General features: G+C 33.2%; 1 protein-coding gene across 1 annotated transcript; it reads right to left on the bottom strand.

The window, feature by feature from the left end:
* Positions 1-1,240: 1,240 nt before the first annotated feature.
* On the bottom strand, positions 1,241-23,636 carry LOC128679319 (uncharacterized protein). Its single transcript, XM_053761459.2, has 2 exons — positions 23,294-23,636; positions 1,241-2,757 (listed from the first exon to the last, which is right to left on the bottom strand). The coding sequence occupies exons 1-2, from the start codon at positions 23,470-23,472 to the stop codon at positions 1,464-1,466; spliced, it is 1,473 nt and encodes a 490-aa protein (XP_053617434.1). The 5' UTR covers positions 23,473-23,636; the 3' UTR covers positions 1,241-1,463.
* Between the last annotated feature and the right edge of the window lie 942 nt (positions 23,637-24,578).

Here is a 24,578-nt window from a genome sequence, read left to right as displayed (position 1 = left end):
TTTTTGGCCGTACTCCGTACGTATGGAGTCTAAGTATTATTAAGCGCTCTTCTGTTGGACACTCTCTCTTAATAGTTTCGTTTTTTTTTCTCATAAATTATCATCTGAATTTGTTATATGTAATGTATATTTATGTATCAACTATATAGAATATAAATGTAGATAAAAATTTATTGCTTATTTGGTTACTATTATATTTAAGTACTTGTATATTGAGTTACTGTTTGGCGCCGCATAATTTCTTTTTCTGTTTGTCCTAACGGTTAGTTGGGAGACAATCCTATTAGAATTAAATAGGAATACTAGCGGTCCGTCCCGGCTTCGCTCGGGTAAAAACATTACCACATTACTTCACCTAAACATTCCTCGGGAATCACACTATCTATTTGTGAAAATCACATAAAAATCCGTTCATGAAAATTGAGTTTATCACGGACAGACAGACACGGCAGAGGACCTTGTTTTAACCCTCGACGCAAAAAAGGGGTGTTATAAGTTTAACGTGTTTGTCTGTGGATCGTAGCTTCCAAACGGATGAACCGATTTTCGTTTAGTTTTTTTTTGTCACAGATAATTTTATCCCGAGTGTTCTTAGCTATGTTTCATGAAAATCTGTTCAGCCGTTCAAAAGTTGTAGCGAAATGAATATTGAAAGTCGGGGTTTTTTTGATTTGTCTAACAAATAAACTTGTATTATAATGTATGTAAAGCATCAAAAGCTTTCTTCTATTCGGTGGAGTATTTTCCATTTCTGTCTTGCTATTTAATTATCCACCAATGCTTATTTCAATTATAAGTATCAACATTTTAGTTTTGATGTTATCTTTCAGTCAGATATTTCAAAAAATTATCCTGTAAAGGTGGGCGAAAAATAGAAAATATAAGCACTGACTTATTATTCCAATGGTGAAAATCCTTTAGAGGAATCGAACCCTTTCGAAGGAAACTTTCTTTTCTCAAGTAGGTATATAATGTAGTAGTAATGTAATGTAAGTTTTAATACTAATATACAGCATTTGGTAAGTAGGTATGCCTTTTATCGCGTTCATGTCTATTTCAAGAATCTCACGTTTGTAACTGTGGTGAATATGTTTACGAAACAGTTTTCGTAATATAGCCATTTCATGCTTGCTCCATTTTGTGTCAACCTTCACTATTTCCAGCATTTACTCGTGAATACTGAGGCTGACAAATTCAGGTCACTAGGTCATGAGTTATAAATCAAAATCATATGTCAATTCGATAAGTTTTTAATCTTTTCATACATTTATATCAGGTAATAAAAATTGTCCGCTCAGCGGAAAGGTACATGGACACAATAAATTATCTTAATACTAAATCAGTCTAACGGTCGCGCCGAGCGCGGAGTGGCTTAGCCTAGTATCACAGATGAGGATAGCGGTGGGCCGCGGGGCGAAGTGGACCCGCGGGGTTGCGTGCGGGGGCACGCGGGGAGGGGGCGGTCACTCGTCCGACGCGGACGACAGCTGGGTACTACCGCCCGAGCTGAAGGACCCACGGCACGCGCCCCCTTCTGAGCCGTTTCCCGACGGCGCAGCTTCGCCACCACCGCTACCGGGCGACAGAGTCCTCAGCAATTCCAAAGCAGCGCGTGCCCGCTGCCCGTCAGCTACGGCAGCCGCTGCAGCGCTGTTATTTCTGTCCCAAGCGCTCTTCTCCGGCAGCAGCAAGCGACGGGCCTCCCGCTGCACGCGCCGCGATCGCAACGCGAATAGGAACGGTGACACCGCAGAGGACAGCAACAACAAAGCTAACGCTGGGGTGCGCGCACTCGCAGCGAGTCCCGGCACGGCGGCCGACACGACCGCAGATACCGCGTGCGGGATGTGTAACATCACTAATGCACCAGTTAATAGTCCAACACGAGCCGCACGAGATTCTTCCCTATAACGAAACAATGAAGCGTTCGAAATTCGACACCGGATAGATGTTATTCTTGAAGTACTGCTTGCGGGCTGCGGTGTACGTGGCTGCACAGCAAGGAGTGGAGCAGCCAGAGACGGCGCTGAGCTGACGGCGGGCAGTCCTCTCCTCAGATCTTCATTCGACTTTCCCTCTTTTCGCGAGTTTCGAAGGCTAGCGACAGAGGGGCACCGAAGCGGGCGTTCTGGAGGAAGCAAGAATGGACCGTATTTACGATCACTCTCAGCCGACGCAGCATTGTCAGATGAATCAGGAACATCTATTCTCAGTGTGAGTCCTTCGCCTTCTTCAATTAGGTCTGGTAGATTCGCTGGAGGCTCATGAAGCTGAAGAGCACTGGCACCGTGCGCTCTCGCTCGAAGTCCGGACGAGCGCGCCGCTTTGTATATCCTCGCATACATGACGCAGACTACAGCAGCAGGCACTAGGACTCCAAGCATTAAGTACACGACGTAGTAGGCAAGCTCGACTCCTTGGACGATAGGCTCGAGCGGGTAGAAGTGGCGGAAGACGGCGACGGCAGCGCGGACGAGCGCCGCGATGGCAGCTGCGAGCCAAGTAGCGGCGCAAAGAGCGGCCGGACGCCGCTGGAGAAGTCTGGTATGGCAGCGTAGAGGATCAGTCACTGCGTGGTGTTGGTCGAGCGCAATGAGCAAGATGGCGAGCAGAGCGGCGAGGCTGCAGGCGGAGGCTGCCGCGTCTCCCGCCTCGATCCAGGAGGCAGCGTCCTCCCTGGCGGAATGCTCGCCGAACAGCGCGGGCGCAAGCAGGGAGGTAGTCAACAAATTCGTCGCCAGGAGGTTGATGACGAACCTGAAACAATAGAAAAACACATTAGTGGAGTGCACGTACCGCCATGTTTGCCGACCGAGGACCGACTCGATCGTGTTGACATGTCCTCAGGTGCGTTCTTATAGTTACACAAGGTTAAACATACATCAAACTATTCGCTATGTTTGAATGCACTTTCGTTCGTATAAGCAGTATGTGTGTTTACGTTGCGACGATCCAATTTCACGTTGATTCATTTTATATTTCGACAGGAGTACGAAATTGATCGTGTAAGCATTGTTAAGTTTACAAAACATCTGAGGCTAGTCCTAAATCAACATTTCCATTTGCATCAAAAATAGAGTTGGTTAAAATGGATTTTTCTGGAAGCATCTACTAGTCATCACTTGCTGGCTTAATCATCAAACAATTGAGTAGTTATTCTTCGAAACTACCTATTATATTTTAACTACATATACATTGTAGTTGGATAACATTTTAATATGTAGGGGAAAAATATTCAAATTATGAATAAAGTACCTATATCATAAATGTGAAATTGTTCATATGTAATATCGCAAGCACATATAATTTGACATAGATCAATAAAACGTGGCTTAGACAACATCTAATTACTGTTTGGTTCACGTAACCGATTACATATCACATATTTTCCGCTATAGGATATTCTCGATAAAATCGTGACTTGATCAAGTAAATCTGTGCCTGGAAATACCATGCGACATAGAATACCTAAGATAAATTAAAAGGATTAAGATACATTAAGTAATTCATTATTCAATTCAATAAATAAATTGATAACATTAAAATTCATTGCTCAATGTCAAGTCTGTATTACCAGGAAAAAATATCACTAAACCTAATAAAACCTATAACGACAGTAAAAGTGAACAACATCGCTCCACTTATCGCTGTTCTCCTTACTCGGGCCATAGTACAAAACCAGGCTTGTGAATTAGCCATCAAAGAAGCCTGTTTGCGTTTACACACAGGTACTAAATCTGCCCCAATTTCCACTTGTGTCTAATTGTCGGCAAGTTCCACAAGACGAGCATTACCCCGTTTCTTTGCACTTCAATTAACCCTGTTCGCAACAGACGTGCTTTTAGGTCCAAGCCATTACAGGGTTGGATATTTGCTCTCCAAACGGAATAAACCGTGACCGAGTGACATCGCATTTTCCAACGATCGTTTAGTGCCAGAGATGAATCAGTCTCTTCGTAATTAAAATTGATATCTTTAGTTTGAACTATTATCTGTCTTTTGCCTTATACCTAGTTACTGCTACTTCCTATTAACTGCTTCCTATATTGACGTCAATTACTCAATCTTGACCTCCGGATTTGTCCGAAAAAACATTGTTATTGTCAACTACGCGTTATGTGGGATATTACTGACGCATCCAAGGGTGTCTGTTTGTTTACCTATAGTTCCATTATTATGGAATAATCAACGTACATTCATGAAGCTTATGAGAAAAACAAACACGGAATAATCTAAGGCAATACTCTTAAAACGACTCATTGATTTTTATTTATTTTCTGCCTTCACGAGTATCGTCAACAGACGACGGACTTCGTACTAATTCCTCGTAAAACGGTTTCTTTATTTTTTGTCATTTCAAAAGATACTTTATAATTTTCCGTTGATGTAATTGAGTGCTCCGATTTCAAAGACTGTGTATTTTATTTAGTTATTGAACATTTGGCCAAGAATAAGAATCATTGAGTTACGGAACCACGGGATCTTTTATTAGTTTTATCGACCTCAAGGGAAGGTTGTTCATAATGTGTGAAGAAAATATTTGTAACCTTAATGGTGAAGATAGAAACGTTTCATGAACTTTACAATCACCAATTAAAATGTTGTTGTTAACTTTCAATAACAAATTCATTATCTTTGAAGGTAATTAGGTCCGTTAATTAACTCCTAATATTGTTTTGTGTTTCTCAAATGAAATTACCCAAAGAATCATTTCTTGGAATAGACTTTCGCTGTCATAAAACGTTATGTAGCTCGAGGCAAAACAATAGCATTATATATTACTACATTCAATCAGAGTTGATCTTTATTTATGGATCATGGTGTTCTTTTTAAGTCTGCAACCATAACAAGAGACCTTTGTGAAGTCCAGAATGTTCCCGGATCAGCATTAATGATAATCAATGGCCTTGAATATATATAATCTGTGACATTGTCTGCCGACCTTCAGGCATCGCAGATTGGCATTTGAAAATCAAATAGCTGATTGATATTGTATGCATGCTCTGTATGCATTTTTCTCCAGAGGCGGAATCGTTTTTTGCAATTTCCATGAATTTATGGATGAAATGTACAAGGATGTTATTCATTTGATTATCGTTAGTATAAATGACTACATTTATTTTTTCATTTAGTTCCTCAGAGGTGAGGTCTTATAAATGATATCTATCATAATCGATCTAGGCGGAGAAATGTCAAGAAATGACAGTCGTAAAACCAATATTTTCATTATACAAACTTAAAATACTGAAAGATGTTGACTTGTCGACATTTGGTAATCACAATACATAACTTGACTGAACTAGCTTTGATTCTTGTCAATAGAATGGTTACTTACCTCGTAAGAACGACTGCATTTTAAGCAATTGCAATTAACATTGGTAATTTAAATGAAAATGGTGAACAATGGCAATCGTTTGGCAAGTGGGTCGAGGTTGATTATGACCATAACATATGCCCACGGCCCACGAGAGCGACGCTCGGCTGACCTCTGTTTTTTAAACTACTGTAAACTTCCGTGGACTTTGGAAATTAGCTAGCTAAAGTTACTACACTAGTGCCAACATGGAAGCAACAAAAATATAAACCAAAATTTTTGTAAATCAACTTTCGAACAAATCTGTTAACAATTCGTAAAAAAGATAAAATCTTCTGGCCGCAGATAAAAAGAAACATGAACACGTCGACAATTTTATTTAAAAAAAAATGTAATTCTAAAAACTGCTGAATAATATTTCACTCACATATAATAATATTCCAACCGATGGTCATAAAGTTTTTTTATAGTATTTTTACGACAGTTACATACACATTTAAACATCAATTTTCAACGCCAATGCCATTTTAATTCGGAGAGTGGCGGAGATGACATTGTTTTATGATGTGTAAAGAAAATTCTTATATCTGATTCAACTGAGCGAGATTTTAAAAGATGAATTATGCGCATTGTCATTAAAGTTTAATTTGATCCAAGAAGCTGTTACCACGCTGTATGCTTTGAAACATTATAGGTATATTCGTTTCTATGGGGACTAAGTTATGCGAAATAAGATATTTTACAACAATGTTACATTACTCTGGTGACGTGGATACTGACATCATTGTGCTCACATGTAAGACATATATTTGCAAAATAATTTGTTTTTCGTGTTTTACGCCATACTGTTTTCTTCTTTGATTGTTAAAATTTTAGGTAATGACGAGTTTTCTTTAAGTTTACTAAGAATTTTTAGCAAAGTTCATGTACGAGTAGATGAACTAAACTTTATCATATCTTGCTGTAGACCAGTTTTAATCTAATGATTTCAACTGAAGTAATATTCTTGTAAAAAATGTGATTGAATTGTAATCAATTTTATGTTTTTTCTATTCGAGCTTAAAACTTCAAGAACAATTAGTAATCCGTAATTTTTTAACTGAATGTTGTTCCAATTATTAGTGCATGGTTGGTTACGTTTCGTAGCTTGATGAGTCTTTCCTGAAAGATTACACTAAAATCACACAAATTTCATTTACATGTCAACGTGTTCAATTTAGACAAATTGTTTATTTTTTGTAACCATTCCAGATATGTTTATACGTGGGTAACGCAATGTCGGTCTGAAGGTTGCCCTTATGCAAGAAGACCTTAATTGTTTAGATCATTTTCATCGAATTCAGTTTTAAAACGACTATTAAAAGAACTCTTTATATCCTCATTCGTTTCGAAATTAACCGCTTTATTCTTAACATTCCAGTTTTCTACGTCACTGTTGCCTTGGCCTAATTTTTAGCCTCATAATTATAAGAAGGAACAAGAACATAATTTTCGTTCTTTTTGGCTACATTCAAAGAATTTGCACGATTTTTTTTTATCTTGGAACTTGTATGGTATTTAATATTTTTCTTTAGAATAAAGAGACACGTCATTAAGGATTTTTTTAAATTATTTAATGATATACCTACGCATATTACTTACTTTACAAAAAATTCACGATATGATCGATATAATCTTTTTTTTCGTTTGATTTGAACGCTGTCTCAAGGTTGGGGAAACCCCCACGGTTGATATCATTGAAAACCAGTTTATGATCATGTTTTCAATGAAACACAATAATAAAATATGCCTTCGATAAAGTATTTCATATTGGGAGCTTTTTGTTCATCGTTTTTGTATCATTCATTATTTAAAAAAAAAAAAACATTTTAAATATGGAATGAAAAGAAATACATAACGCATCAAAGGTACTTTCTTTGACTGATCATATTATCTATTTTATGAAGTAATAATGTAGTCTATCGAGCCTATCGGCTAAACCCTACGTGTCTATTAAAAGAAATCGTGATATAATTAATATTAGCTAACTTTCTACTTTTAGTTTTTCTAACGTTTAACACGTAATATGTGACCTTGCATAACTGCATTCGCAACTCCTACTGGCCATCGAGAAAAAAACATAACAGATGACAATTCTATTTTTAAACTTATCGATAACAGTACACTTGAATAAAGGCAAACCATACTGGAGACTTTAGAAAAAAAATTGAAAATAAAAAATATAAGAACAAATTTAAATATAAATTTGCGTAGTATTGAGTACTAGGACGACAGGAAGTAATTTAATATTTTATGGTATTAATTAAAGTGTTCAAGAAACAATAGGATCAGCTTAGTAATTAATAGGACCACATTGCACAGGTGGGAGTACCTAAAGGATTTTCCTATTTGAAGGAACATCCGCATTCATCTGGTTTACATGCATCAGTATGTGTTTGAAACGACTGGAATTAAAATATTTCATATTTCGACAGGTTTTAAGTATTCGATTAGGGATATTTTCTCGAATTAGATGGCAACTGTTGGCTAATATTTGAAATATTTCCCGGGCGTAAACTGCAGTGTTGCCCTATATCTAGCTAAATCTATATTTATAAAAGTGAAAAACATCAACTCACTCACCACAATATCTCTAAAACTACAACGCCACGTAACATGAAATTTGCCAGGTAAATTAATTAAAGAAATGGTTTTTTGAGATCCCATTCCTAAATGGATGAGCGCGGGCGAAGCTGCGGGTGAAGGCTAATACAAATACACAATCAAAGGTTTTAGCATACTATAAGATAATAAACTGTAAACTTAAAAGCTTAAACTATAGTTTAAAAAGCTATTAAATCTAACAGATAAGGTCCGAAATGGTTTCAAGTTAACGGTTTGTGAGATAAAAGTTATGGAATACCAATTTTGTCGCATAGCGGTACTCTAAATACAAATAAAAGTGTTACAGAGGTTTTTTTGAGGCCTATTGTTCTTGAATTGATAATATTGTTATCTTATTTAAAACAGCAGTCGCATATCAGAGGCAGGAATAAGCAAAAATAAGAAATTAATAGCAAAAATTACAAAATTGATTATAGAAACCGTGTAGGAAATTGTGGAAATTCATCTAGTCTCTTCAAAAACACCCTGAACGATAGATATAAAGGCGAATTGGCATTGAACAACGCACATTTGCCATTCAGTAAACCGTACTGCTGTCACCATGTTTCATCAGAATCTATCAAGGCTGTGAAGTGATTAAAGTTACTTTATTGGGCGGTAAATATGCAATTGATTGATTTGAATGATTAATTACAATCAATAGGCACGTGTTAAATATTGTAGCCATTGTTAAAAGGATTAATGATTATAAATATGTACCTTCCAAACATAAATTATTCTTTACTTTGCCTTTGTATGAGTCGGTTATTCGAAAATTGATGTTTGTAAATATTATTTTTGATTTATCGCTTTTCCGAGTTTTTATTTCGATATTTTTTAAAACCCGGTCATGTAACATGGAATCATTAGTATTAATTAATAAAAATTTTAAAAATATTTATCGTTTTACAGATATTTCTCAATTTTTCACCATTTCTTGAAAGACGACATTTTTTTTATATATACCCTTGACTTTACACCTGATGGAAAATGGTAATAATTGACGTAAAACGTTAATAATACAATATTTACCTCATTATACATTTAACTAGTTCCGCTGGTGTCATTTAAAATTACAAATTGATACCTTCCGAAAGACATTGAACTTTTTCGCTTGACGCGGACCATTTCTACAAAGGAAATGCGTAAGCGCAGAACTCATTGGAGAACTATTAATTTAATTATATTTTGTGATCGATAAACAAAATAATGTCAAATAAATTATCTTATTTCCTACTTTCTTATTAATTTCTGTAATATCGACAATGTTTATGTTATATTGAACACGTGCAATTTTGTACCGAAACTTAATACGACGGCATCATTTCAATAAATAACTATAAACAATAAGCTACTCCCAAAAACTCCCAAGGAAGTGATGTTAAAAAAACACAATATGAGCTAAAAAAATGAAACTGATATATTTATGTAGCTTTTTTTTAAGTTTTACTTGAAATCTGCAGTAAATTTAATCATCATATTTTCAATTGCCTTATTTGTGTAATGTAATGGCTGTAACCAGTTTATTAAGTAAAATTTTAATGCTAACTAATATCATAAATATGCAATAAGTTTGTTTGTTACCTCTCCACGCCCTATCTACTCAACCAATCTTCTTGAAATATTGCACACATGTAGTTTGAAGTATGGAGAAGGACATAGGGTATCTTTCATCCTATAAAAAATACAGCCCCAGTGAGAAATTTACGAGGGCGAAGCCCCGGGCAAAAGCTAGTGAATAAATAAATAAAGAAGTACATTAGCAATGTTCTCCATCCCCCTCTTGATAAATCAAATTTTATTGCAGTTCATCGAAGTCAGTGCCCTCGGACACTCAGGGCAAGACGTTATCACGAAATGTTTCCACATTTGCTCACAAAAACACCGAAAACTTCGTAATTAATGGTTATATTCACCTGTACTTCGATTCTAAGTTACTTAGAAATCCTTTATCATCTTATGATGTTGAAACCAGAAACAAAAGTTTTCTTTTTTTATCGATATATAAATGAAGTATATAATATAAGTATATATATATATATATATATATATATATATATATATATATATATATATACATTATTATATATATATATATATAATAATGTATATATATATATATATTACAGTTTCAAAAAATCAACATTAATATTCGCTATGAAATCAGTGCAACGTTTTTTCATCGCATTATAAAAACTGTTATTTAATGCCATACATATTGGAATACCGAATTGGCACAAGATAAAAATCAAGCAATTATCGTTGCAACATATAAATCACGCACAAGGTACATAGAACGAATATAAATAAATAGAGCAAAAAATATACCGAACTACTAGGTTTTTTCAAACGTAACGATTAAATATCATTATTTTAGTCCATTGTTGGTTGTCAATTTACATTTATACAATTGTCTTTGTCTTCTTCAAGGTACGTCTCGTTGGTACAGTCAGGCCAAATAGCAGCGGCATTAGACATGATTTACGTACATACGAGTAGTATATAACTCTTTTTTAATAAAAAAAAAAACTGATACTAGCAGTAGATTAACTTACATTAGTAACATAAATTTAATTTTGGAACTACCACTTTTGGTACAACATTAATTTATTTTCTTGGTCATACCGCTCCGGAATTTATTGCAAAAAAATATAAAAACAAAATTGTTTTTATTTTTCTAAAAAGTCACAAAATTAACAAAGCCGCAAATATATAAAAAAAGATTATAAAAAATACATTTATTTTTGTAAGTAAGCAGCCATTTTGTTTTCTCAGCTAACGGCGCCGAGTGTACCGCCTGCACTGAATACCAAATTCTGTCTGTTCGTACAGTTAATGCAGTAGACTGGCCTTCGATAGTTTCATTGTTGAATAATTATTACTTCAGTACATCAAGACAAAGCTTTTATTTACTTTACAATTCGTTTCCTTCTATTTTACATTTGGACAATAAGCTAGATAAAAAAAAATATCTCTATGACAAATTGCGTATTTTTAAATGTCTTTTTTTTACCATATTTTGTTCTGTATTTCGGTACGATTTTGTGAGTTTACACAGATATGTAAACTGGTATAAGACCCAATGACCCAATGATACGGTCGCTGCTGTTGAACAAATTTGACAAGAATATGATATTTTTTTACTTCAATTTTTTTTAATCTTTGTCATTCTGTAGTATTTAATGATAGACGAAGTTTTTTTTTTAAGATGACATTATGTGAGTCGAAGTCATGACACGTAGAAAAACGCGACAATGGTGATCGTATCGTAAAATCCCATTTGAATTTTGGGCCACAGTTTTCCTGGTATTATTATCAGCATTACTCAATGCTGAACTTATGTTACTGTAAGTACCTATTTACGAAATCGTTTTTAGAATCCTAAAAATATAATCTATATTTAATAATAATTCAGTTTACTACGTTTCTCATAAAAGTACACGATTTGCCAGAACTAGTAAAAAAAGTGAGTCAATAATACGACACACAACTCGCATTACAGAAACATACATCAAACGTCAAATTATTGCATTGTAATATAATATATGGGTATTTACGTATTTATATTATTAACACAGTGCAAAACAATTTAAGTACATATTTAATTCCTGTTGGCTAATATATATTATTGGTTGTAAAACGGCTGTTGAACTGTACTTTAGCAATTACAGTTACGGAAGAAAATTAAAATCTGCAAAGACACGGACATAGTCCAAGGTAATTAAAAAGGCTGGTATTTTATAGTGAAAGGAATATAACATTAGTTCGTTCGACTGTACTCATTTTGTCCACACAAATTTAAGATATATCCATATTTCCATATTAATATTGATAAAATATATTTACATTTTTATGACGTAATTGACGTATCATGGGAAGTGGAAATATTATGTATTTTTTACACATTTTTCTAGGTTGATATAATTCTATGTAAGTAACTCGCAATAGAACATATTGTGTGAATTCAGCCGGTGTTTACTATGTATAATTATCTGACTTACTTTGGGGCTAACTCAATCTGTGCACAGTATATAAATATTTTTTTAATTATATACGAACAAACCATGTACTTACATAATATTTAAAATATGTATATTGTGCATGATATATTTTTAAAAAGCCTACATAATGTAGGCTTGAAACACATTATTAATTCGCGTAGCTATGTGTAAATAGAAATAGATTAGCTTAATGTTAAAATATTGTCTATCAATCTTTGAGTTACAGAAATTTAGGTATACGCAAAAAAGTTACCTAATGCCAAATAAAGGAATGTCAAAAGTTAAGAAAAGGCATAAAGTGATTTTGATTTAGACAGTACAATGTGGCTGGGATAAGCTGAAACCAGTGGCGTATCTGCATAAGGACAAGAAGGCGTTTACCAGGGCATTTACCCAATCACCCCTCCCTAAACCTTAAGAAAAAAATATCGAACACTAATCCTTTATATTTTAATAAAACTTAACAGATTACTTGAGGTTAAGTCCCAGTACTTTTGCGCACCAAGTTTTATCATTTATCATCCACGATATACGAGATAAACATATCTATTTATGTTTAGAAGTGTGTTTCAATGGGAACAAACGTACATGTAAACTTTATGAGCATTCACTCCAAACCAACCATTTCGCGTCAAAACTTCAACAAGCGGTTCGTCAAATGTTTTTTGTACCCGGGCCAATGGCTCTCTAGCTACACCCCTGGCTGAAACAATGGCAGAAAGAACCAAGTGTTGCTATTACGTTTGTCATAACAATAAGAGTGCAGTGTGAGGTATTGTCCCTCATTGTTCGAGGCTTACATGAAAACTTTCTGTCGATCTACAATGAAGTTAATAGTTTTATTGCTAAAACATAACGTTACAACGCGTTCGCGTTTCACGTCGTGGTGATTTCAAATGAGGCGAAAGAAATTGTAGAAACACGTGTACAAAAATCTAAATAACGTGTAACAATGTAGCAACATCAATACATAGTTAACAAAGTCGCCGTCTGTCTGTCCCTGTGTATGCTTAGATCTTTTAAACTATGCAACGGAATTTGATGTAGGTTTTTTAATAGATAGTGATTTCTGAAGGTTTAAGTGTATCATTTATTATAGATTTACCCGAATAAAGCTGGTACGGGCCGCTAGATTTAAATATATTGAGAAATTACTACGACTAGTTTCTAAGCTCACAGGCAGCAAATAATCAACGCAATTTTTATTTACGCTTTCGTTAGGAATACAATTTATGTGCAAGTTGTATGTTTTATATAATTTTAGACTTATTCGGGGACTTACTATCTACTAGCAGCTAATTAACTGACTTATACTATACTTTTTAGTACTGTAGTAATAGATTACCGGTTTTACCTACTTATGATATAATTTAGTTCATTCTTTCTTCTTATATTTTAGTTAATTATTTAGTACGAACACAAGACTAAAATAATACAATTATAAATCGTTACCATCTCTAAATGATAGCAAAAAGATTAATCAAATAATCACAAGATCACAAACAATCAAAGAAACACAGACATCAAAGAAAGTTTTTATTTTTGTTCTAGCAGCAACGAATGAATTATATCAGCCATTTTAAATTACCTTCACCTGAAAACGCAAATAGCTGTACTTGTTCAAGTGATCAGCCATCTTGACCTGATTTTCTTCCTATTATAATTATAATTATAATTATAATACACATATCACTAGTTATAATTTTCCCATAAAATTTTATGAGAATAGTTCATTAAACTAGAGCCTGTTATAAAGCATCTGATTGTCCATATAAGTTAAGGAACACAGCGTTAAAAGTTGTGTTTTACAAGTTTAGGATATTACTGGGAAATCACATCAGGTAGCTTGATCTAGCAGTTAGTTTTATCTGTCAGATTACAATACGATATTTTATTAGAAAATGGCGAAGCAGGCACAAAACAATAATAATCCTTTTGAGGTAATAAACAAACGCTACAGTAGAGAATTAGGTCAATGTTGGCACAAAATGCAGTGCATCAAGGTGAAACTAGATTCACCTGGCGAAAGGCCTCGGTGAATTGTGATTTTGAAATATGAATTTAAATTTGCCGTATTCTGTCACTTTTTCTTTGACGTATAATATATTTTTTTTGAAGACATTACTGGCCAGTATTATTGATAAAACATTTGTTATTATTTTTTATTTTATTGATCTTTTTTTAACTTTCATGTATTGTGTCTCTATATTATTCTATTAATAAATATAAATGCTGCTTCGTTCTGAAACTTTTTTCAATAGAAGCATGTATGAATTTACAACCGTTAAATATATTCTATGCATGTGGACGAAGGGAAAGTGGTATGACGAATGTAAATACTTTCATGCACCTTTGAAAGTGAGAAAAGTATTTTTGTACCTTCAAATCCAGATAATAGACTAATGAATGAAGTAAATAAGAAAACAAAAATATTTCTGACTAAACTGATATTAATTACTGGTTTCAAAGACACATACTTATTTTATCGGTATTGTAGAAAGAAAAATTAAACATATAAATCTTATTTCTACGTTACTCCATCACGCATAAACTATTGAACAAGTTGAAATGAAACTTTGATAAATAGAACGAAAACTGAAGAACATAAGAGATACCTATCCCAAAATTCCCGCGATAGCGTAGCCCCCGGTAATCCTGATTATTGTTTACTTCTGTAGCGCCAACCTTATGATTATGTTGCGATAGATATCTACATTAATTAACCTTTAATTACGAATAATTTTCTTGATTAAACTACACTTATGTGTAAGGTTACTAACCACGAGGCCTATTGGTATTCCTTTAAAGGCCGTTACAATATAAATGATAATTTCTCGACAAATGTTCTCTAATCATTATGTTATCAAGGAATATCAATTTATGTTTAGAGGTTATATCTGCTACCAAGATTAAAATATTTTAACATGCCAAAAACGTCAGCATTAATTTTGTTGTTAATGAATAATTCTCTGTTATTGAAAAGTGTTTCTGACAATGTAAAATATTGTTTCATGATCATCATGTAATTTAAGAGCGAGACTCTTTTCAGTGGAGTGGAGTTAATATCTAAAAATAAATAGTGTTAAATATATTTTTGGTATTTATTTACTTTACAAGTATAGAATTTGAAAGTTTCACCTACTTTCAAATGTTTTTCTGTAGCACAAAACATATTTATTAAACAGGTATAATACTGGCACGACATTTTAAATGTTGGTGATGAATAAAATTAAGAAAAAACGCGCCATACTTTAATCAAATTCGGTGAATCACATACAAGTTTTTGTATGCCAAAAATCCCAGACACAGACCCACGCTTGGAAAATAATCTTGCTACTAGGTAATAAGCAACAAGATTTTTTTCCAATAGAGGGGCTTTGTTTGTTTTAATTATTATTTTTAAATGGGTTTTATATACATAATACCCAAAAAAAATTATAGTGTAGACTAATCTCAATTATACAATTGATATTAGTCTACACTATAATTTCTCATGTACTTAAATAATTTACTTAAAAAGTAAATATTCTTAGATGAAATTGATGTATGTATAGATGTAAACCTAACCTAACCTAACTATAAATAAATTTAAGTCATTGCCTTTTCCAAAAAATTAGGCAAAAAGTAGTGCATTCAAAGTATTACTTTTCAATATTACTTTATAGATCAGTCAATTTATTTTGAAGAAAGGCTAAAACCACGTCGGCCATCTTAATTTACCTATGGCCTAACATAAACTGAAGCTAAAGGCAAAATATTTCATTAGCGAATAGCGATCTATGTTTATAGCATAGGTACGAGTATATTCGGAATTGAGCTGGTGATTTGAGAACGTTAAGTCATTTCCGCTTTTAGATAAACAATGCGTCCTGCATCACATTCTATTGTTCGCGGTCCAATGATATTTTATTTAAGAAATGAAACTGTTAGCAGCCGTCGTTAAATTGAAACCAAATAAGTGCGCTTGCGTTTTTAAAAAGTAGCGTACATACTTTTTGATTCAAAATTGCTCTTTGTTTTCTTATACGGATGACTCGTGTGGATTAGTTCTCAGTATGTTATACAATTAATTTCCTTTCAAACGCGTAGTGTAAAAGAAATAGAACCCAATTGAATCAGTAATATTTAGAGTTTGTATATTTAAAGACGCGCCAGCTTCAACTTTAACCTGCAAAGAACAATTATTTTCAAACAAAATTCGCGTTTTCGCTTGTTTTAATTTCATAGCAAAGAAACAAGATTGAAATGAACTATTTACACAACTAATTTAGTTCCGTGTCAAGTGTCAATATGTTAACAATTTAAATCGTCATTCGAGGTAATTGAACCAATACAAGTAGGTGTTCATGTAAATATCTGAATTTAGCTTATTTTTTAATTATAACTACAATACATGATAAAAACTGCATTGATAAAATTGAAAGATTATTTTTTCTATTAAATTTAAAATCCTGTTTGAAATTGCGTAATAATAAAAGTATTGATACGTTGTCGTGGTCGTGACTATATCATTAATCGTGATGTGGCTCCGTGGAATAAAACGAGTACTGAAGAAAGTTGTCGCATGGACACCGTCGCCAAGGAAAGTAATGACTGTCAGTCATTTGTCCAAGAGTCCTTACGGATTTTATCTGCTGGTATATAAATTGTTATTGTTTAGATATTTCTTTATATGGTTAGGTATGTGATACCTACCTCTTATTTTCATGGTATTTTTGTGGCCCTTTAGAAGTTCATAGTATAAATCTTGCAGATCTATTTGTAATTTATTATGGTTTTTGTTGTGTTATTTTTGATTCAAGGATCCGTTTGCAAAATATTATTTCAAAATACATTGAAGATGTATTATTAGAACGTATGGACTTTATTAATGTGATTCAAATGTACTTTTGATAGCGTAGATGCGTATGACTACACAGCAGTTTCGTTTTCTCGAACTCATCGCCCACATTACCAGGAATGACGATTTCAAATCACAGTATCCCTTAAACAATTACACACCCAGTAAAATGTATTGAAATAGCACCAGTTTCGAGCCAAAATGGCGGCGGAACACCAAATAGGGCGACAACAAATTTGGATTTATCTCAAAGTCATTTAAATTGCGACAAACTGAGGTTCCACTTTTAAAAGAATTGTACTTAAAATGAACTGACATAATACTTTTAGAGTGTTCTACACATTTAGATAGTCGAAACGTGAAATGTAGAAAGTGGCTGATATGGACCTCGAATTGCTCAACGTAGCGGGCGCACAAAAAATTTGAACATTTCACGGAATCCATACTATTAGCATTTGAAATTAATACGAGAAATTCTTCAGATGACAGCTTTCTGCTTATTATCAAGAATATAAAATATTTTATTGGTGTTGGTTTGTAATCTCAAACTTTAATCAAATATCCTGATTTATTTAGTGGTGCAGAAGAGCTGAGCGCAGCATAAAGTGTTTTCATTTGCATCGTAAAACAAATGAATTTAATTTTTTTCTAACTCACAACATCGGTTGATTTTCTAGTTACAATCTTAAGCCGACACACATTTGGATATTGCGTATAACTAGGTTTATGTCAAACCCTACAAATCCACCAATATTTAGACCAATTTCCAAGAAGTTACATAGTTGTTGACTTTACATTAGTTTATGAGCAGCAGTGTTTTTGTCACACAACATTAAACCTATTAAGATTTTGTTGGCACAGTTGCTTGATCATGAGTAAGTTATTTTACAAACCACTGAAGCGATTGATTACGCTGCTTAAATAGGCCTTAAAAATAAAGCTGTAGACACTAATCTAGATTAAATAAATATACAATCGGATTAATTCATGGGATATAAAAATAAATCGTCTATAAGCAAATCATGTTTAGACGTTCTATAAAAAAAGGATGTTAGAAAATCTCGAAGCGGGCATACAACCACCTGTGTCTAATTTTCTGGGATTAATCACTTGTCTAGTTGTGCTTAACCACAATATAATTAATACACATAGAGCCTATTGGAGGTCAACCCTTTCTAGCTAGTGTGTAGGCGCCCTTATACAATAAACAATCTTAGGTAACTCAATGGGTTCATTACAAAATATATCCAGAACGTAAGTTACTTCATGACATATTTGGGCTATTTATAGATTGATTCGTGTCTTTTCGTATCCGCATATGACCGATTATTTTATACTTAAGTAGTTTAAATTTTAATTAACAAATCAGATTTATAAAAAAATTTAAAAGAAACAAATTGCAACTATTCAAAATAATAGTTGGTATTTCCATTGATAACTGCGATATGTTTAATCAAAATTCACACGATGATAAGGTTTACGATAACATTGCGTACATGTTACGTAATTCACAAGATTGTTTTCCAAAACTCATTAGATATTTTGTGAATCAAAAACTATCTGCGGCGGTTCCAACCGTTTTACAAGAAAGTAACTATGTAGCGTATACAATAATAATGAAGTGGTTATTGAAACAGCAATCTGAATCGATGTATGATCTTTTAAACACTAAAACGATCACTCTATTACATAATTCCAGCTAATTGAACACAAGAAAATTCAATACCAGATACAAAGTGTTTGAACCAAATGTAGCTCTTGACATAGATCGCCGAGCTGAACTATGTAATTGTGAAGGATGTTAAATTAATATCGTTATAATAATAACGAATTAAGATCGGGTAAATTATTTAAATCATGTTCTATTTCCACAATCGATAATAGACTAAAGATTTTTAACAATACCTGTATAGATTCCAAGTTTTGTTGCAGCTAGGTTATACTATATTGAAGGTTTGTAAGCTTGCTGACTTTCCAAATAAAAATGAGATAATTATTACGTTAAGTGTGTTACAAAGAATAAGTGAATGAATAAATGAATTAACACGTGAATCTAGCAACTTCGCGTATCAAACACAACAGATTGTTATTTGCATTTTCATAAATTTACTAAATATCAAAATTTTCTAATACGATCACGTTAGTTCCTTTTAAATATATGATAGTTAAATATTTCAGTTATTATTATCATCTTTTATGTTGACTTGACAATTAGTATATCAAAGATTTTATGCTTTTTTTCTAGCATGTTCACTTCCCACGCTGTGATCGCGTGATTCACAAGTGGCTTAGGAGTTGGCTTTTTTGCGGTAAAAAAAAGCTTAATTTATTAATTTTAAAATAATTCTGGTAAGTTGATTATTTAAATTACATTCTATATGTATTTAACATTTTTTTGTAACAGGATGTGAGAATATTAAGACGTCAAAATTTTTGCAAATATTTTAATGTTTTTGGCATTGATTTCCGACTGTCACGATTATGAAAATATATCATACAAAGGCGTGTAACGTATACCTAGTTTATGCGATTTCAATAATATGGCAGTATGACCTCCCAATTTGTTGTCATAATACACGGTTACTTTAAGCAAAATGCGTATTAAATTTCGTTGTTAAACTGGTTTTTAAGGTCCATTTTACTTTGTCGCCGCTGTGAATTAATAGAAAACTGACACCACATTGCTACATTCCTGCCCACATGTCTCTAAACTGATACCGACAGAAGAAGCCTTTTAATCTTTTGGTTCCATCATTCATACAATAGTGTCAGTTATTTTAAATAAGAAATTGGATCTATTATAGTGAAAGCTATTATAGTGACGAGAAACCCAACAAATGTTACGAAAAAGGCAAAGACGCCATACATTTGCCTGAATGATGCCATGCTTGTGACGCAAATATAATAAAATAGAATTTGGGAAAATAGTTGTATGTTGAAAATTAAATGGATAAAGAAATAAATAATATTCTTCCAGACATGGTTCGTAAAAAAATAATTATTAAAGAATTAACAGTGGAATCGTTGAAGCAATCAGCATTAGTCTCGTACCAATTAAAATGATAAATTTTAACGATGATTTGATGTCCTGAATCCGTTTGGTTTTGCCGATGAGATGGGCGAATATTGTGTATCCAACACAATGATTTGAAATGAAATATTTTATTGAAATAAAATATTTATTATGGATTAGGTCCTATTGAGCACATTTAAATTAAACATTAGCCACACGACATTGTTTTACCTTGTCACACAACACCAGCTAGCAAAACATATATCATATTTTTCTTTATTATTATCAAAGAAGATGAATCAGAGGCTTCAAGTCAGCCAGTTTGTTTTTATTGGTTACTAAGATTTACATTGTGTATTAGATTGTTAATTCTTCAGTTTAAAATTAATAATTAGTGTAATATTTAGAAATCAATTTGGAGGTTATATACTACTATATTCGATTTGAGCAAATAAAAGTAGCAGATACTGTTGTTATTACAACGGATACAGCCAAGGTCAGCGGTAGTCTTTGTTCAAGAAACACTCGAATTTAACAGTAATCATAATGATGTTACTTTAACTATTCAATCAATATATTTGACTTCATTGTTAGTGTTCTAAAATATAGGTGATTTATCTAAAAACGATGTTTCTCATTAATTCGTTGTTAACTAAGTGCTTAAACTATTTATTAATCATGTCATAATTTTTTATCTTTATCTTTCGTTACTTGGTTAAAAAAATAGAATTTTATTTGTTAATTTCATCTGAGATTAGTCTACAGTCGAGGGATTAACAGTAGCTGGACGTGTGACCAAAGTCAAAGCCCTCATTACCTGACTGATAAAAGAACAGACTGTGGTTTCTTCCACTCGAGCCAGTGCGATAATCGACACAATAATCAATTAACATTATAACATTAATACATATTAATTTTACTTTGGCATTTGGGAAATTTGTTATTGTGTTTCTTTTTAAATAATTTAAGTGTGATGACTACTAAATTTATTCCGTTAACATTGACCTAAGGATTATCAATAGCTATTGGGTAAATTGCATCAGCTAATTTATCGATTTCTGTTATTTTAAGTACCGAATTAATGCAGATGTGTTTGTGTAGTATGATAAAAATCGTCGTTCATATTGACTGTATCATGCAACGAGAATTTATGAAGGTTCTTGTATTATTCCACATGATACTATGCAAGTGTTTTGATGATATCAATGATTGACTACAAGACATTACATAATAAACGTGTATATTATTGGAATTAGAAACGCATATGGCGCTTCAACACTTCACAGTCACATCACTAATAGTTGAAAGACGTTTCCGTCTCACTATATACCCCTCTATCTGTATCTGTCAAAAAAATTTGGTCCCGCGTACTATTTGCTCAGTGTTCAATACTCATTGCAATTACTGTTTATTAAAAAAAAATCTTGTTGATCTTTCAATAGCTCGTTTCTTTTTATCATTATTATTTTTCTCGACGACAATGAAAAGAACTAGTTTCTTGCAGTTCAAGTTAATGTAAATTTAATAGACGATTGTATTGTAAATTCAATTTTATTATATCAAGAACCAACAATATAAATATTTTATATTTATTACAAAATAATTACAAGCAAATACGAAAGACACGTCATATTTTAAAACATAATAATATAACGTGATTACTCTGTTGGTAAAAAATGTAATTTCATATAAATTACCTACAAAGAAATCATTCGTACCAGTCATACAAGATATACCTAACCATTATCAATTGAAATAAGAGGCTATACTTGACTTAGGCGACATAAGAAGCGTCATTCAAGCCGCATTCTTTGAAATACCTAATAAAGGAACAAATTAAAATGACAGACATCTTAATCTCAACTTTAATAAATCCTAATTAAGATAAGATACGACTAATAAAAAAAAACATTCGAAATTCATATCCCACGAATAGTTCTAAATGATCAGTTGCAAAAGGAAGTCTACCACATCACACAAATTGGTCGGGCGCAAATTATTTGGGGTCAAAATCCAATGAGTCACGCTCGCGCGCCGGAGTTATCAAACGGAGAATACCACTAGGAAACTATATTTTAAAACATCGTATCGGCCGTTAAATAGGTCAAATTACTACCGGAGAAATATGATAAAAATAACATTATGTTTACTAACACAAAACTTTATAACGTTTAAGAAATAGAAACTGGTCGAATGTATTGTCCAAAAGACAAAAGAATTCTATGGTAGTTAATGATGTAATCAGTGAACTAGAAGAATGACAGGAGAGATAAACAAACTGGTCAATGGATTCTAAAGAAATCAGTAATCTTTTAAATGGTTCTGGCTAAAGTGGCTGTTTTATTGTTTACGACGTAGTTTTGGCATTATTTATTAACTTGTCCATTTGAACTTCTTTTAACTTTAAACCACAAGTAATTGACTCGTGTAACTTTCCAACACTTAATGCGTGGAATTTCTGCAGTAGTAATTTACGATTGCAGTCAACCGAGTGCTAAATATTTGTAAATAAATTAACTGTTCTAGATTTAAATTATTTTTAAATTTGTTTGGGGAATTCGTATAGAAATCACTTAATTACTGAAAATTAGCTGATAATTTATGCCAAAGAAATGAGAGAGTTTAAAATGTATAGGGTTCCTCCAAGGTTTCAGAAAAGTAGTATTAAATGAAAATAAAAGATTTGATGGATCTAAAAAGTTTACATACCTACTAGTTGCGCCAATTTCGCGTGATATAAAAACCGTTATGACGATGCTTAGCGTTGTTATGGCAAAGTTGAATGTAATATCGACGACTTTCTTCGTCGAGCTAACTCGAAAAATTTGATTGCGAAAATACAACTGTATCTGCATTCTTTGATTTGATAGGACTTCCTCAAAGAAACCTCTTCAATAAGTAAATGCAATGTAAATAAAAAAGTTGTCGTAAACATGTTGGTGTCGTAAATCTAGAATTGACTACTACTTCAACATAAAGATCCCAGGTAGACGGCCTAACCACGTCCGATGGTCTAATAATACAATGCGTGTTGGCTCCAACCCAAGTTAGGGATGGTGCCCAACAAAAAAGGAACTTTTAAAATTTTACAACCGGATTTTGAAACGTTTTGTTCCTTCGCTCATGTTTTGAATTCTTATTTGCAATCATTATTGAACGTTCTCCTTTATGGTGCTGTGGAATATTTCCATAGAGACCTTTATCTTTTCTATTGTGTTTCAACGCATAAATCAACATTAATTGCAATCTGATTGGAAGATTTTTTTCACAATTATAAAGACGAATGCAGTTCCATGTAAAAAGATGTCATAAATTACCAAAAGCAAAAGTATTCTTGTATGTGTATAAATATTTTAATTTTGTATACCGAACTTCCGTCCCCAGTATAGTTTAGAGTGTATCTCAGAACCCTGGTTAGAATTTCTAAACAAGCGAAAACTTTCTTAGGAGTACTAGGCGAACATAAAGTGCAAAGAGCTTACCTATTAGAAATTGTCCTTAGGCCAGGCCGTCGGCAGAAAACCAGTAACGCCAGCGAGTTGGCCGCCGTCGACACTAAGAAGAGCACGAGGAGCACTATCTCCTTGGCGAGCCGGTCCCTCGTTTCCATTCCCTCTGACATCAACGTTTGTCCAGGAGGCACGAAAGTAGACTGCTCCATTCTAAAGTCATCACTAAACTTGACACTTGCAACTTAACACTCTCAGTTCAAATTCCGAATCACTGCAGTTGTTAGTCGCGTAAAGTTTAAGAGAACACGCAGGCTTGGAGACCGCGTCTTTCTCGTAGGGCTGTCGAATGACAACTGAACGGCTGACCGTTCGTTGCCAGCCGCGTCTCGTTTCGCTTCGCCCCACCTCCGACTGGTTTTACTACGAACGCTAAACTCGATTCGCTCGAGTCGAGTCCATTCATTTCACGATGCTCTACTAGAGCTCCGTCAATGATTCGGCTGATGTTTTGTTTATTTACCTTATCTCACTTTACATTTTATGCAAATCACGAAACACTCAAATATATTATCACGGATTTCATAACATTTACACAACTTTTAAATTTAGATATTATAACTAGGTATTGCTCGATTCAAAGTTGAAGCTCATACCTACGTACTTCTACAATGACTACTTCCTACTGAATTATCGTCTTAACAAAAGAAGGGACGTGACACGAAATCACGCAATAGATATAAAATAAATAGGTATTCCCCTATTCATAGAAGACATAAATGTAACGCTTTACAGAGAATGTACTTGTAGCGTTCAATTTGCTTAATGGATGGATAGAAATAAGTGCATATTTCTAAGACTCTATCTTCAATTGTAATTGTAAACTTCTAATTAATTTGTTTCATAAATCCAATTCCATATATATACCTAATGTATAAACGGTGTGTGTTGGTGTACTTTTGGCTTTGTGGTCAGCTAAAAGTGATCCGATCTTGGGACCGGTGCGTTTTGAAATTTAAATCTGATTGATTTGATTTTTTAACTTATCAATTTTCTTAATTTTAAATAGTCGTATATTATATTTAAAACTTATCATTTAAAATTATATTAATGAACGACCGAACGGAATATTTTATCATTGTTTATTTTAATCAGATTTATGGTCTTCGGAAGGACGTATTTACGTATTTATTAAATAATTGATACCTTGAATGTGACATTTATTGGCCACTTAGATATCATTGTAACAATTTAACATATCATACGACTGAGATTGGGTCAGAGTAAATTTTTAGCGTAATTTGCAGTACCGGTATGT

Source organism: Plodia interpunctella, chromosome 21 (assembly GCF_027563975.2).
Source record: "Plodia interpunctella isolate USDA-ARS_2022_Savannah chromosome 21, ilPloInte3.2, whole genome shotgun sequence".
Taxonomy (NCBI): domain Eukaryota; kingdom Metazoa; phylum Arthropoda; class Insecta; order Lepidoptera; family Pyralidae; genus Plodia; species Plodia interpunctella.
This window is presented reverse-complemented; position numbering and strand designations above follow the sequence as displayed.

Excerpts from the sequence above, each read along its gene's own strand:
- LOC128679319 (XM_053761459.2), bottom strand. The coding sequence starts at position 23,472 with ATGGAGCAGTCTACTTTCGTGCCTCCTGGACAAACGTTGATGTCAGAG. Across the intron at positions 2,758-23,293 it reads CTAAGGACAATTTCTAATAG|GTTCGTCATCAACCTCCTGG; the intron begins GTAAGCTCTTTG and ends CTATTGTTTCAG.